This window comes from Chiloscyllium plagiosum, unplaced genomic scaffold, assembly GCF_037043375.1.
Source record: "Chiloscyllium plagiosum isolate Xiang-an unplaced genomic scaffold, Cpla_swu_hap1 HiC_scaffold_6, whole genome shotgun sequence".
Taxonomy (NCBI): domain Eukaryota; kingdom Metazoa; phylum Chordata; class Chondrichthyes; order Orectolobiformes; family Hemiscylliidae; genus Chiloscyllium; species Chiloscyllium plagiosum.
The window spans coordinates 87,693,559-87,707,517 of record NW_028270144.1 but is presented as its reverse complement, the minus strand read 5'-3'; the positions used below and the strand labels follow the sequence as shown (position 1 = coordinate 87,707,517).

General features: G+C 40.0%; 1 protein-coding gene across 2 annotated transcripts in view; it reads left to right on the top strand.

The window, feature by feature from the left end:
* sacs (sacsin molecular chaperone) overlaps positions 1-13,959 on the top strand; it is a 107,316-nt gene that overhangs the window by 52,563 nt on the left and 40,794 nt on the right. For both annotated transcript variants that reach the window (XM_087988175.1, XM_087988174.1), the window contains exons 8-9: positions 2,517-3,999; positions 7,973-8,064. In XM_087988175.1, the coding sequence (XP_087844301.1) occupies positions 2,517-3,999; positions 7,973-8,064 (1,575 nt within the window). The remainder of the gene's footprint in view (positions 1-2,516; positions 4,000-7,972; positions 8,065-13,959) is intronic.

The following is a 13,959-nucleotide window of genomic DNA, read 5'->3' as shown; positions in this document are numbered from 1 at the left end:
AGGATTCTCCCCTATTTTGTTGTACGTTGTATCTAGTTTGTTTTTGATAACCTGCAGTGTGTTAAAGTAAAGCATTTATTTTATGATGGTCTCTTTGTACTTGGAACTACAATTTTCAGGCATCCACCAGTCTGTTCCTCCCCACCAGAAAGAAAACAAACTACATAGTAAGATAAACAGGTGTGGAGAAGGCAGACTCAATAATTTATTTCAATAGATAGTTGGATAAACGTGGAAACAGAAATTTACAGGGCTGTGGTGAAAGAGCAGGAAAGTGGTACTATTCACAAAGCTCATTCAAAGAGATGGCATATACACAATGAACTGAATGGCCTCCATCTATTCAATCTCATTCTTTGATTCAAAAAGAAGCTTGTAGATCTCGGGAGGTGCTTATTTACAGCATCTAGATTCTTGGGCAGGAAAGACGCGAGCCACGTTAAACACCTCAACAGAGTAATGGTGTAATGCTCCAGTCATTAAAATATAGCAGCCAACAGGAGAGCAGCAAATGGGACTGGATTTCGAATGGCTGCAGAGGAAGAACTAGAGTGACTGGGTAAAAATCATCACGAGAGAGCAGCAGGTCAGTGTATCTGCATCTTCCTGCCTCTGCGGTGTTTTTAAGGAGACTCGTTTGGAGACGACCCATCTGCAAACTGCAGGTAACCAAACTGAAGCAATTAGAGGGCCTGTTAAGGCTTGACTCTCATGTCCACTGCAATTTTCCATGTCTTGAGAATAATTGAAAGTCATTTTCTGTCCCCTGATGGTGCAAATAAATGGCTACAGCTGCAGGCACAGACCACTTTCACAATGATGGATTAACAGCTGTGACTATTTTTATTTTCAAAAGTTTAAAAAGTGCTGAGAGGCTGCTTCTATCCTGAGGTGCTCTCAATCTCTGCCCTCGCTCTTTCTGAGCATGTTCTGGGGTGGCTGATTCATCCAGTCAAGGAACATCTTTGTTTTAAATTCACATCTTCGTTTTAAATTCACATCTTTATTTATAAATCCCCAGTGCCTTCATGGCCTTGCCCACCCTTCTCATGCTAGTCCTTTCCAGCTCAATAACTCTTTGTCATACTAATCTTCTTCTAATGCTGACGTTTTGAACATCACCAAAGTAATGAGTACACGGCCTTAAATTTTGGAATTCTGTTCCTAAACCTCTCTACCTCTGCTCAGACACTCCCTAAAACCTTGCTTTTTTTGGCCAAGTTTTTTATCATCTTGTCCAATAATATCGCCTTACATGTCTTTGTGTCATGCACTGCTTGATAATGCTCCTCTGAAGCACTTTGGGCTGTTTCATTATGTTAAAGGCGCTATATAAATATAAGTTGTTGCCTTAAATGATTCTCGAGATTCTCGATGGTATCAGTTGTTTGGAGTTCATTTCTATTGTTACATCAAAAGATGTCTTGCAAAAATTCATTCTGTTATTAAAAAGGAAAGCAACCTGGAGCCAAAAATTAAGTTTGGGCTCCGTGAAACAGACCGAGGGTTCTGTGGTCATGGGGCAAGGGTCTCCTCAGTCCCAAGAGGCCAGTTTTATCTACTTCACATCCAAATTCATCTCAAGACATTGGCCTCCAGGTAGCACCCAGATGCAGCATCATGATGTAAAATGGACCAAAAGTATTGGTGCAAGCATGATGCTGAGAAGACCTGGTTGATTTGTCGTAAAACCGTCATAATTCAACTTTCCTGTACAGGACCATGACATTGATGTTTCACAAAATCTGGTAGCAGTAGTCACACAGTGTTATTTTTGGTGGTGACTCTAAAGGCACATGTTTATGTGTGGAATGACTGAGGTTGCCAGGAAACTAGGGGAATGTTGTGATGAAATGCTGCAAAGGGGGAGGCCTTTGGGGAAAAAAGATCTGAGGGGGGAGGGGTAGGCAGCAAAATTGCAGGGAAAGCGTATCCATGTCTTTCCTCCCAATTTTTAAATTTCATCTATCTGATTCAAGCCGATGCATCTCTTTTTAAATCTGCTGCTTATGTTCTGCTGGCGTGATCGGAGCCTGCTGTGCTATTTTAACACAATGCCTGAACAAACAACACAGAGGGATTTTGTTGCTAGGCTGAGTCTGTGGGAGGCAGAATGAGAGCATGGTGTACCTCACTAATGTAAAATTATTTGCTCAGCTCTCCATGGTAGTAACAGGGAGTCCCATGTTGCTCAGTAATATTCTTCATTGCACATGGGGGTTGACATTGTGCTGGTGTTCGGAAAAACTGGGAGTCCCGTTTGGAGAAATTCAAAGTCCTGTAATATAAACAGAACATTCCAAAAATAGATCAGGCAGCATTGGTCAAGAGAGTCAGTCATTTGAAGTTAAATTTTATTTTTATCTCAGATTTTAGGTTTTCAATTTATTTTGGATTTCCGGCTTCTGTAATATTTTAATTTTGTATATCCGTGTCAGCGATTGTTGCAATACTTAATCTACTGTTGTGTTTAGATTTCCCATGATATATTAAATAGTATTATTTCTTGTCCACAGATGCACCTTGCATATTTAGTGGAGCGCAAATTGGCATATTGGATCCACATCAATTGCTCTTTGGATCCCATGAAAGCGGGCAGAGTTGGAATTTAGCAAGTGATCGCGAGGAGATTAATGGGCACCCAGACCAGTTTGCACCATATGTTGGAATCTTTGATAGCACCAAAGAAACCTTTAAAGATGGTTTTTTTCCAGGTACCATATTCAGATTCCCTCTCCGTAAGAAACCATCCTACATCAGCAACAATGTGTATAATAAAGATAAAGTTCTTGAGTTGTTTGAGTCATTCAAAGCAGATGCAAGTTCTCTTCTACTTTTCCTGAAAAATGTGCAGAGTGTTACTTTATCTATCAGGGAATCCAATGGCACAGAGCAAATCCTCTTCCGAGTGACTGCCTCTGAAGGGAAAGAGCTGAAACATGAGAGGTCAAACTCCTTAAAAATCCTAAGGACTGCTGCAGATCGCTACTGCAATAATATTCCAAGCAACAATATAACATGTGTGACATACCATGTGAACATTGTGACTGAAGATGTAGCTTCAAAGAATGTAGATGAAATGTCTTGGCTTGTTTGCAACAGTGTAGGAGGCAGAGGGATGTGCAATGAATTGGACTGTTTGGCTGAAGATTTGAAGTACATTCCTAATATTGCCATTGCTATGCCTCTGCTTGGCAATGAGGATGTGAAAGGAGCTGTACCTCAGTTCATAGGGCGAGCATTCTGCTTTCTTCCTTTACCTCCCAGTGAAGAAAGCAAGACTGGCCTGCCAGTACACATCAGCGGCTTCTTTGGATTAACAGATAACAGAAGGAGTATTAAGTGGCGGGAAGTGGACCAGTGGAGAGACCCAGCTGCGCTATGGAATGAGCTCCTCATTAATAACGTGGTTCCCAAAACCTATGCTACCCTTGTTCTAGAAGCTGTCAAGCGAATGCAAGCTGAAAAAGACCACACTTCTCCATTAACACCTGAGGCCATTCACAAAGTATGGCCTGATGTCGGCAAGATCCGAGTGCACTGGAAGCCAATTTTAGAGCCTCTCTTTAAGGAACTGATTGAACATCCTGTCATCTATTCAATGAGCAATCGCTGGGTGAAAGTTGACTTGGTTTATTTCTGTGAAATAGACAACAGCAAGGAGTGTGCAGAAACTGTTCTCAACTTCCTTAATAAAGCAGGTATACAGATAGCCCGAGTGCCTGAAAACGTCTTTAATGCTGTCCAGGCCTATAGTTCAGACGCGAAGAACCTAAAGAGAGTCAGTCCTACTCTGGTACGGCAGGTGATTCGGAAATTCAGACACCGAGGCAGTGCGGAGGAAAAGCTCCAGCTTCTGGAGTATGTGCTAACTGACCACAACTTTGGAGAATTGATTGGACTTGAGCTCCTTCCACTACAGAATGGGAATTTCATATCTTTTGATTCATCTGTAGCAGATAAGGATGCTGTTTACATTACCACAGATGATCATCCCAGGTACGTTTCTGCAAGATGCTACGTAGTCCTAGAGACATACAGCACGGAAACAGACCCTTTGGTCCAACTCATCCATGTCGACCAGATGTCCGAACCCAATCTCGCCCCACCTGCCAGCACCCTCCAAACCCTTCCTATTCATATACCCATCCAGATGCCTTTTAAATGTTGCAATTGTACCAGACTCCACCACACACTCTGGCAGCTCATTCCATACACATACTACCCTCTGCGTAAAAGGTTGCCCTTTAGGTCTCTCACCTTGAACCTATTCCCTGTAGTTCTGGACTTCCCCCGACCCCAGGGAAAATACTTTGTCTATTTATCATATCCATGCCCCTCATCATTTTATAAACCTCTATAAGGTCACCCCTCAGCCTCCGATGCTCCAGAGAAAACAGCCCCAGCCTGTTCAGCCTCTCCCTATAGCTCAAATTGACCAACTCTGGCAACATCCTTGTAAATCTTTTCTGCACCCTTTCAATTTTCACAACATCCTTCCGATGGGAAGGAGATCAGAATCGCACGCAATATTCCAAAAGTGGCCTAACCAATGTACAGCTACAACATGACCTTCCAACTCATGTACTCAATACACTGACCAATCCAGGAAAACATACAAAATGTCGCCTTCACTATCCTACCTATCTACGACTCCACTTTCAAGGAACTATGAACCTGCACTCCAAGGTCTCTTTGTTCAGCAATGCTCCCTAGGACCTTACCATTAAGTGGATAAGTCCTGCTAAAATTTGTTTTCCCAAAATGCAGCACCTGTCATTTATCCAAATTAAATTCCATCTGCCACTTCTCAGCCCATTGGCCAGTCTGATCAAGATCCTATTATCCTCTGAGGTAACCTTCTTCGCTGTCCACTACACCTCCAATTTTGGTGTCATCTACAAACTTACTAACTGTACCTCTTATGCACACAACCAAATCATTTATGTAAATGACAAAAAGTAGAGGACCCAGCACCGATCCTTGTGGCACTCCTGTTATAATGACAAAGCATTTTAATAATATCCTTCCTATAGCCGGGCGTTCAGTACTCGATGCAGCACTCCAGAAGAGGCCTCCCTAACGTTCTCTCCCAACTCCTATACTCAAAGGTCTGAGTAATGAATGAAAACATGCAAAACACTTTCTTAACCATCCTATCTACATATGACTCAAACTTGATAGAGAGTGGAGATACCAGTCCCATGAAAAGGGGCAAATACGAAGTATATGAAGACATTCCCAGTAATTGCACACTGCCCAGTTTAATGCCATAGATGAGGAAGATATTGCAAACATTAGTAAAAGGGGTTTGGGGCAATATCGGGTACTTGGTGAGGTCTGAATTAAGAACGGTCAGCATTTATAGAAGACAGATGAGGTGGTGGTAATGTCACTGGATGAGAAATTGAGATCTAAAGTAATGCTGTGTGGGCATGGGTTTAAAATCTACCATGACAGCTTGTGGATTTTAAGTTCAGTTAATTAATGAACAAAAAGTTGGAATTGAAAGTTAGTATCAGTAATGTCTGACATAAGTAATAGTGACCCTGAAATTATCATTGATTGTCTTAAAAACCCAAATGGTTCACTCATATTCTTAAAGTGAAATGATGGCCTAGTGGTGAGGTCCTAGACTATTAATCTAGAGACTGAGGAAATGTTCTAGGGCCTGAGTTCAAGTCCCATCATGGCAGATGGTGGAACTTGAATTCAATAAAAATCTGTGATTAAGAGTTGACTACAAAACTGTTGTTAGCTGTCGGGAGAAAACCCATCTGCTGATCCTACTAGTCTAGCCTACATGTGACTTCAGATCCACTGCAATATGGTTGACTTTTAACTACTCTCAAGGGCAATCCACAATACTCACATCTCATGAAATTGAACTTGAATTTTTTTCATGAAGTATTCAAGAAATTTGATTAAGTAAATACTGTGAATGTTATCTATACGGATCATATGAAAGTGTGTGACAAAATATTAACAATATCTTCCATGCTCATGCCTCACTCCACAAGTCCATTCCAAACTATATAGGAATACTGTATAGAAAACTATATAGAAAATTCCTTTTCTAGCTACACTCCATCCAGACTTCGTGCTGTATTATGACCAAAACTTGGAAACTCCCTTCCTAATAATACTGTGGGTGCACCTACCCCACACAGACTGCTGCATTTCAAGGAGGTGATCACCCTGGCCTTCTCAAGGCAAGGGAAGCCCACAATCCATGAACAGATTTTTAAAAATAAAGTACTTATAAAAGATTCTTTAAAGGCTGTTTAACTTCCACATAACTTTATATCTGTGATAATGAGTTGGACCTTGCTCTCTATGCAGGTGTTGGAAGTGAAGTAGATCTCTAATTTCAAAAGGAAATTGGATTGAAAGTGGAGGGAAATAAATGTCCAAGGCTGTGGGAATAGAATGTGATAATGGGATTGAAGAGATTACAGAGAGCTAGTATGGAAGTGATGGTCTGAGGGACCTGCTTCTGTGCTGAAATGACTCTTTGATTCTAAGAACTGTATTACAGAGGAAAAGAGGTAAGTCTGAAATAACTGACAATTAATTGCAATCCAACAATGAATAACTTTGATTTGGCCATACTAATTAGACTAAAGGGAGTTGAGACAATAGGGATAGATGACATGCATCCTGGAATCTCAAGGTAGTAAATTGTCTAAGCCTAAGTAATTACAACAGATTTCTGTTGAATTTGTAATGATCTTGAGGGCTGGCCAATGTGGCTTGTATCTCTTAGGCAACCAAGATGACTTATATAATCTGAATAATTTCAGCCTCTCAGCATATGTCTTTGGAGAACATTGAGGTCATTACATACCTAGGTGAAAAGAAAATGGTTGAAAGTGTCCAGGATTTATCTCAAAAGATCCTTCAGGAGAGTAACATACATAACGGAATAATAGATGGATATAGTTTATGTTGATTTAATACTTCCTCAGATGCAAGGTTTTATTCGAGGATGTTAAACGATATGGAATTAGGTACCATTTATAGTTGGTAACGACCACAAGATTTTGTTTTGGGGCCACTTGAGTTTACAACGTATCATTAAGTTTAGATATAGGCTTGAGGGAATTGTGTCAAAATACCAAATTATTATGCGTCGAGGCAAAAAAAATCAGTAATCCATGAGAAACCAGCAAAGAAAGAAGGCCGTAGAACTTAATGTAAATGTGTGATAATGAAAAAAACATGGTAATAGTAGTCTAAGCAGAAGAAGGATTAGTGTTGTTGGAGAGCAGAGGGATCGTTGGCAGATGGAGTGACCTGGAGTCACCCATGTAGAGACAGAGGTGAGCCAATGCCAAAGCGACCAAGTAAAAGACCTGCCTACGGTCACACGGTCATCAGCCCAATTTTTCAGATCAGCCCAAAGGCTCTCGTTATCCTTACCCTTTAACTCTTCACCTCTATTAACCCATCCAGCCCCCTAAACAACTCACTCATCAAACAGAACACTCAAGCCCTACAATAACAATGGGAGTGAAAATTCCATTGGTGCGTCAAATTAAGCAAACATCGTTTGAATATGCTGTTGAATTTTAATAGGATCTAAACCTTTAAATGTAATTTTTATGGCAACTCCTGCCCATATCAATAGTCTATCTGTCCCCTTTTCACTGTTCCTTTTTTCATTGCAATTATTTGTACTGCTACAAGAATTTAACTTCTTTGAATACTGAAGAGCAACCTTCTTGCAAATGGTAGCATAACTGTTTTCAGTTATGTTATTTTCTGAAAGCAGAAGTGACTGTTGGTTGCTGTTGGATCCCACAATGGATTCTTATCAGTTATTCAAAAGTTATTCCTACAATTGAATGATGAAACAGTATGGTGCCTCAGTGAGGTGCAATGGTCCCTTTGACTGTGAAACAGAACGTTGATTTTGGAGCATGTTGTTTACAAGGGCATATGAGAATCTAAGCTTTGATTTTTCCAATAGGTCTCTTTTCCCCGGATTGGAGAGAAGATTGCTAGCTGAAAATCTGAAGCCATCTGTGTCGTTTATGCTGAGGAAAGCTGCTGAAAGTCGAGGTAAAACACTTGCTAAATAACTCCAGTTATTTACAGCAACTTTAAACAGGGCTGGTTTAAATTCAGCTTTGGCTTCATTGAAGCAGATATTATCAGATTGTCATATTAACAGTCTGCAAACCCTCAGGCTGTAAGGTGGCGTGAGACTTGTTGCTTTGCAAATGTGCAGTTCTGTTAAATGGAATTTTCTCCTTGCTTGGGATGAGCTTTAAGGGTTGAAGAGCTCATAAAACAGTTTCTCCAAAAGCATCAGGTTGAGGATGGAACCTTCACTTCTGCTGTAACTCTGGTGGGTGAGTTGTGAGTGAGAAGCTTGGGTTTTGATCAGCACCAAATTATTGTTCCACATGTAAGGCCAGTCTCATAAAAGTGACCTGGACCAGAAATGGCGAATTCCTAGGCTAAGAATTTCCATGTTCTTGGTCGTCAGAGAAATGAAGGGACCTTCTCTGACCTCGCTAACTGGCAGTATCAGCAGAAGAATCTCAGTGTTGGTGAAGCCTGGCACTTGTACCTCCCCCTTCAATGGATTTTATTTCAGCTCAGTAGTTTATAAGCACTTTGTTAGAAAGTAATATTGGTGTATTTTCACTCAGGAATACATGTTTGACCCAGGGGTAAGTGCTCATTGAAAGGTAGTGCAGCATATTTTTTAATAGCTCTATCTTTATTTTAAAATCTATATAACTTGGTTTGAATACCTTTTATTTTAAAAAAAGCAAAACCTGCAAGAACTGTGGTTGCTGGAAATCTGGAGAAACTCAGCAGGTCATAGAATCCTAGAATTTCTATGATGCAGATAGCTGAAGTTAAGCCCATTGACCCTCTGAAGAGCATTCCAGCCCCCCCATCCTATCACTGTGACCCTGCATTTCCCATGACTAACTCACCAAAGTGCAACCCTGGACACTACAGAGCAATTTAGCATGGCCAATCCACCTAACCTGCACATCCTTGGACTATGGGAGGAAACTGGAGCACCCAGAGGAAACCCACATAGACATGGGGAGAAGGTGCAGACTCCACACAGACAGTTCCTTGAGGTTGAAATCAAATCAAGGTCCTTAGCACTGTGAGGCAACAGCGTTAACCACTGAGCCACCATGCAACCCAATATAAAAAACTGTAGCATATAAAATGAAAAGGTCTGGCAGCATCTGTGGAGAGAAAGGAGAGTTAATGTTTCAGGTCCAGTGACTTTAGAACATCTTTTATTGTTTCAGCAATCTAGATTCACGTGGTACAGGCTAGGTACGGCAAACGGATTCTCTGTTGACAACACGGCCTATTTCTAAGAGAGGGAAGAAATTTAGAGCCTCTTGTTTCATAGTGGGGCCTAGAGAAGCTCAGCTTCTCTTTCAGGCCCACAAGAGAAATTTCAACTGAATATCCTTTTCTTGGTTTCTTTAGGCTTGGAGCCGCCTCCTATCAGGTTTTCCTTGTGCAGTCAATACTGTACCTGAGTTGCATGGCCAGTACGAGCCTAAAATTTGGTGTTCCTTATGGCATCAGAACATTTTAATGCCATTAAGGCCTCGGCCTACCTGTGGTGAGGGAGTCTAAAGATGCTCAGACGGTGCCCATTTAAATGGTATGAATTGTGAGTGTCTGATGGATAAGGTGACAGAATTTGGCAACATGGGATAAAAAAAATAGACCGAACATGACTCTGCACCAAATTCTAGCCTGCCTGCCTCTTTCATGCTGCAGTGGTGAACTACAGTGGTCCAAGAAGGTGACTCACCACCATCTTCTCAGGAGCAACTAGGGACAGGCAATATGTCCTACCCAGGCAGCAATCCCACAAATTAGTTTTTTTTTTAAAAGAGAAGGCTGATTTTTTTTTAAATGCCCCTGGCCTAGAAATTTCTGACATGGTCTGTTTTAAACTAGACTATAAACTTTGATGGGCAATTGATTGATTTTGTATAAGAGCATATTTTAAAGCCTGGAGTATTCAGTTCTTTGCAGGACAGTGTCTGATAATATATACATGCTTTAGTGAGAGTAGACTTTTCAACTGGCGTTTGGTAGCACTTTTGGGAAAATGTTAATCTCTATATTAATGCAAAGAACCTGCCAGCAGGGATCCTATATGTTCACTTAGTGGTTTAAAAGTGTTTGTTTTTGATATGGATCCTGTGGATCAATGATATTCATAATAGGAAATCATACTCAAACAGAACTCGTTTTCACTGATGTTGAACAGAAATCACTAATGGAACCGATGGTTATTTGCAATACGATTGTATGACTTGCCAGTTATGTCTCATGTATGGATTTAGAAATCCTTTTATCAATTTAGTTAAATTACAAGTCCATTGTACTGACTGGTCTCTTTTTGTCTTATTACTCTGTACCTGTAGCCTAATCATTTTGCTGATATTCCATAATTTCTTTTGTTGTTTTTATGTTAAAACTTTGAAGCTTTGCAATGCGCTTTCTGGAGCTCTAGTCTCTCTCTCTATGTATATTTTTTATATATACGGTGCCTCCAAAGATTAGACAAAATCACATTGTTTGCTTGAGAATATAAGGGTGGATAGTTTGATGTTAAATCCAATGGTGTAAGACACCCTTTAAACATTAAACGTAACCAGATGATTTGTAACTAACGGTCTGAAATTCAACCATGTATTTAGTGTATCCTTGTATATAAGATATGTAATATTTTATTCTGCTATAATTTGCAATCTAGATTGTGGAGAGAAGAAGTTTGTGAAAGGGCCTTCACCTCCCAGTAACATATTTCATTGGATCAGATTCCCGAGGTTGATATCTCCAGGCCTCCTAAAATTGAATCAAACCTCTCTGAGGCATTCCCAAAATAATAGGCACGTTAACAAGGAAACCGCACTGTAAGGTGGTACATAGCGAAGATGGCAATGGCAAGCCCGGAGCCAGGTAAATACTATGAGGCAGAGAAGACAAAAGAATGCAGCCAGGGTTTAGAAAGTGCAGGCCCTGGAGCAGCGTGTGGGGAAAGAAACAAAATAATCAGTAAAGTAGCAGAAATGTCAAGCAGGGGTTGTAAATGGAATGGCACATTGAGGCAGTAGGCAATGTGATAAATAACCAACAGTTGTAGAAGGAGGGAGACCCTAGGCAAACACACACATAAAGGTCAGTAATCCGATAGCAGTGTGAGGAATAAGAGCAGGATGGAGCCAGAGCTTGAGGTGACAAGACAGGTCAGAAATTGCCCTACATAGAAGCAATAAATATGACTCTCAAATTGTGCACTCTTAAAAACAAAAATGTATTCTATATGCAATTATATGATTACATTTGTGATGTATGTTTTGTATATCTGCATTATGCATATTATGAATTAATACTCCCTTTAGAATTTATCAGAAAGGAACTCATGTTCCGAGTTTACGTTCAGTGTGCCTGTGTGATGTGCCATAAATTAAAAATAACATATTGGGAATGGAACTGGAAGAACCATGGCTTACATGCGCAAATTCAAAAATTGTGCCCTTTAATGTGAAGCTCTGCGTTAAGAGTTTTAAATGAGTTATAAGAAGATTTGTAGCTCAGGTTGAGGTTCTGGATGTAGGTTTTCTCACTGAGCTGGAAGGTTCATTTTCAGACGTTTCGTCACCCTACTTGATACACAACAAACACACCGAGTTAGACCCCATCTACCACCTCCTGAGAAAAAGAACAGGAAATAACATCATCAACCCAAAGAAACCCAAACATATAAATAAAAATCAGGACTTATCAACAGTGCTTCGCCTGAGGCCCACTGAAGATGTTACCTAGTCGGGTGACGAAATGTCCGGAAATGAACCTTCCAGCTCAGTGAGCAAACCTACATCCAGAGGAGTTTTAAAATTTACCCAATACTTTTAAGTAACATTTGAGAGAATGCATTGAGCCTTTGATTTTCAAGTTTGATATTTGTAAAACTGAACAATTTTGATATTGTATATTCTCAAGTAATGGTTGCTTTTGTGTAACAGTCAACAATTATTTGACATTTGGCCAAAGGTTATTCTTTGTACGCCTCATGTATAGATTGAACCAATGTATTCTAATGAAAAAAGTCCAAGCATATTGTATTTTGCACCTGCTCACTTCCGAAGTCAGACTTCTCCTGGTGCTAACCTCCTTGATGGAACCTTACGATAGCAGTCCATGCAGGGTGACAGTCCAGTTTTTCTTCTCTGCGCAGTATGTTTCACTCTTTTTTTTGTGTTACTTAGGAGGATGGGTTCGGTCAGTTTTTGTCCTCGCAACACTGCAATATTGAGAGAATCGATTTCAACTGCTGCAAGAAGGTTGAATATATTGGCAAGGTTTTAGTCAAATAAGCAGAGGTTGAGAAAAAAAAAATCCCTTTTAGTGCTTTTGGAAGAGATTTGTGCTACTGTTCATCTGCTTGTGAATTTTGACTTGATGCTTCAAAAACCCAGAAGAAATATGCCCTGCTGCAGATCACTTCCATACTTATAGTTTTAGAGAAGAGCAGAGTATTTGTTTACAGAGCTGCTTTTAGGTTGTGAATGACAACAGGAGCAGTCAGGGACAACATCAGTCACTTTGCTCTGATCATTTTTTTTTAACTTGGTCTAGATACTATTACTCTTCTAATGAATTCTGGGTAAAGATGTAAAATGATAAGACAATGATGGACGGGCTTTGAGGGTGATACTTTTTTTGTGATTGCTTTCTCTTTTAACAGTAGAATATGATTTTTAATAAACAGCAGACCCTTCTGTAACCTGACATTTGCTGTAACTAGCCCTGTGAATTCCCAGTTGACTCTCTGAAAGTTCTAGCTGATGTAGCAAATACAGCATCCACCATAACCATGTGTCTACAATATATAAAAACAAAGTATTGCAGATGCTGAAAATTGGAAATAAAATCAGAAATGCTGTGAAAACTCAGGTGGGTCTGATAGCATCTATGGAGAGAGAAACAACAGTAATATTTTCAGTCTGGTATGACTCTTTTGAACTGGAAGGAGGATGGAAAATGATACGTTTTACGGTTTTGATAAAGGGGGAGAAGGAGCATTTGGAACTGATTGTGAGGCTGCTCAGAGGAAGAGACAAAGAGAGTGCTAATTGTGGTGAAGGAGTGATATCGGCATTTAATAGATGCGGATGGTTGGTGTGAATAGTAGAAAATAGATTGGACTTACTGAGAAAAAACTCTTGTAAACCAGATCCTGGTGGGAGAGTGAATGTAATCAAAATTGAGGACTAAGTTTATACACTGCAGTGTATGACAACATTGAGTTCTGAAGGCTGTAGAGTGCCTACCCAGAAAATGAGCTGCTGTTCCACTAGCTTGCATGGGCTTCGCTGCAACACTTGCAGTCAACCGAGGACTGAAGTGTTAAGTGTTATGATTTGGGCATATCGAGCAGAGAATTGTAAAACAAAATCTGTAAATGTGCCTTGTCCGGGGACTGAGATTGGTGTCTGGGGTAGGGTGATTGCTGTGAGATAAATAATAAATGGTCACAATAAAGGATTTATAAATTAGGTTTAAAATACTTTGTTCCAAAACCCTATCAAATTGAATTACTACATTTTCGCAACAATAACAGTGCTGTTGAGAGTTAATTTTTGAGATTTGACCTGTCTTGTGACTTCTAGCAATGCATTCTCAGCAGAATGTCCTTGCATATATTCCATCTCACATTTCAAGTATATTAAAAACAGAAATGTCTTACTGCATTAGCAATTGTAACTACTTTACATTAATTTTCACCCATGACTCAACATTGTTTTTTTACTGATGGAATATGCCAAATTTACCAGTTTGTCAGTTCACCATATAAGTAGTTATTTTGTAGCCAACATTCGAGCTGAACAGGGGGTGTAACTGATACTGCTCTGTGTTAATGGAACTTTTAAAGTGATTTTTCATTCA